The sequence below is a fragment of the Montipora capricornis genome, chromosome 8, assembly GCF_036669925.1.
Source record: "Montipora capricornis isolate CH-2021 chromosome 8, ASM3666992v2, whole genome shotgun sequence".
Taxonomy (NCBI): Eukaryota; Metazoa; Cnidaria; class Anthozoa; order Scleractinia; family Acroporidae; genus Montipora; species Montipora capricornis.
Window position 1 is genome coordinate 34,264,518 of NC_090890.1, and position 2,500 is coordinate 34,267,017.

Consider the following 2,500-nt stretch of genomic DNA (forward strand, 5'->3'; position numbering starts at 1 on the left):
CCAATAATATGTTTACATGTATCTCACCTCTGGTATTGCAGTATTATTCCATGACAACATGGTAACCACAAGATCAACAATGAAGTAGTTGATACCTTCAGATCCAGGTTGGTCAGACTCTTTCATTCGAAGAATCAATTCCGTCAAGGGAGTGAGCCAAAATTTTGCGTACGGCTCAAATATCTGGAAGATCATACATAAATAAAACGACCTGCATGTTTTAGGCTTCAAACAGGCCTTTTTTTAAAATAGGCACCTGTAATAAACATATACTACGTTTGATTTGGGTAAAACGCCTCACTACATGGATAGGCCGAGTCGATAAGTGAGCTAAGCGATGTGTAAACCTATGACGAGCAAGAAATTGAAGTATACAAAAATTTTGGTTTTATCAACGAAGTTGACAATGTAAATTGGCCACCAACTCCGTTGATAAAACCACCACAGTTTCTCTAGAAACTACCCCCTTCAAGAAATTGAAGTACCTGGGGCTCATCTATAATCAGCTTTGCAATGAAAAGGCAGATGTTTAGGTGGGTATTTGAGGAAGTGAGCTTCTTGTGCAACGGGGACATCCAAGCAGGCATCTCAACAGAAGGGATTCCCTGTAACAAGAACGATTAGTATTAACAAACCAATAAAAACACCGGTCTTTAAAGAATGGTAGCAGTTTTCCATATTTAATTCAATTTCACTGAAAAGACCGTGACTTTTTGCTTAAGTTCGAAGTGAAAAGTGAACACGTGATTCTCTCTGTTCAATTTGCATTTCAAAACTGAAGAGTGTAGAGAATACATTGCGCTCAACTTTCAGCCCGAGTAATTTTTAAGGCTTTCGTCACTTTAAGGACATTTTTACTTCAATTTTAATTTTTCCTGGTGTCTTGTAAATTCTACATTAAGTTTCATTAATGTAAATCATATGCTAAAGCATTGATCATACAACTATCAATAACCCTAACCCTAACCCTAACTCCCTTAAGGAGTAGAAATTTTGTCGGTAACCATAACTTGATAGCGTTGTTTTAAATCCTCGACTCATTAAGGAGTTGGAAAATCCAGAACGGATGGCCGTGGCAATCAGAGCCCTTATGGCCCAAAATTAATTAGAAATAATTAAACCCAATAAATTGAGTGTTGAGTTTACTTAAGGTTAATTGGTAGTGAGTGACAAACTGACTGTTTCGTAGTCAGTTCGATTTTTTTTTCTAGAACTGAGAGACTGATCTTAAATAGGTACAAAAACATCCTTTGGTCAAAATGATCAAGACAGAGTCTCCAACCTAAATTGTAAATTTCTTTATATACTCTTCCCTTTTTGAAACAATACTTACCTTTGGGGGCTCAGGCGAGATTCTGTTTTCCAGCAAGTGCTTTAATAGGGATTTCATCTTACCCATGCACTCGTGACTGTTTAGTTCATCCATTTCAACTATATCTTCACTCAATTGATAGGAATCTTCCTGTGATTTAGATGAACAACAAGAATACTTTTGATTAAGACTTCAAGTGAAATCGATTTCCTGTCTGAAAACGCTACCGGTAAAGCATCGTGTTCGGTAGTCAAGGAATTAAAATTAATCTGAAGAAAGGCGCTTTTTCAAATATTTTATCTCTGCATAAAATTAGCTTCGTTTATTCTGAAGAATGAAATTCCATGGACAAGGTCTCTGGTGGTAGTACATAGCAAAATGCCACTTATGCTGACTTTAACATACCCCGTTTTCCTTACTTGTGCTTGGTTTCAATGTTGATTCCGTTTTAGAGTAAGCCTAAAATAATGAAATTGTAAATAGTGCAATGACTGTGATGTGTTTAAGGCAAAAACGAAAAAAATGAAATGAAAGTAAACAATGATAATTAGGATTAATATCTTAAATGTTAACCTGAAATAAGACAAAAAGTAACATCAGAAGAAACAAATGTAACGATATACGAATAATAACGTAGTACACGTAACTATCTTTCTCGCAGGCAACCAAGTTTACATTAAATGTCTTCAAATTTAGCACCAGAGTTTGAGCACGTTTAGACCCTATCTACCTTGACAGTAGCTCTTTCATCAGTTGACCAGGTCACACAGTTCAGAGAATGTCATACCTGAATTGGTGTGGAAAAATCATACTGGCTGACGTCTTCACTGAGGCTACTATCTGCCAGGTACTGGGAGCAAATGTAATGCAGAGATGCACCTGAAAAAGGAATGGTCAACAATTTTAAAGTGGCTATTCTAATCTTCACTGTTTTGAAACAAGTTATGGGTGTTCCGAGATTTAGTATGGTTACCAGATCATCTTGTTAATAATTATGCTGGTTGACAACTTTTAAATCACAACTGGCCTTGGCCTTACAGTACCTGAAAGTAGAGGTACAGAACCTTGGATGAAGTATTAATTAAAAATTAACCCTTCGCCAATAAGATCTCGATTTTCAAGAATGCTTGAGAGCATATAAATTTAGACACTGCTTTCGCGTGACTGTATTGCAAATAACCAGTCGAT

General features: G+C 36.4%; 1 protein-coding gene across 5 annotated transcripts in view; it reads right to left on the bottom strand.

The window, feature by feature from the left end:
* Positions 1 to 2,500, bottom strand: part of LOC138014632 (DNA-dependent protein kinase catalytic subunit-like) — a 163,812-nt gene that overhangs the window by 53,986 nt on the left and 107,326 nt on the right. For all 5 annotated transcript variants that reach the window (XM_068861753.1, XM_068861758.1, XM_068861754.1 and 2 more), the window contains 5 exons: positions 2,100 to 2,191; positions 1,718 to 1,771; positions 1,334 to 1,462; positions 486 to 605; positions 28 to 183 (listed from right to left, as the gene is read on the bottom strand). In XM_068861753.1, the coding sequence (XP_068717854.1) occupies positions 28 to 183; positions 486 to 605; positions 1,334 to 1,462; positions 1,718 to 1,771; positions 2,100 to 2,191 (551 nt within the window). The remainder of the gene's footprint in view (positions 1 to 27; positions 184 to 485; positions 606 to 1,333; positions 1,463 to 1,717; positions 1,772 to 2,099; positions 2,192 to 2,500) is intronic.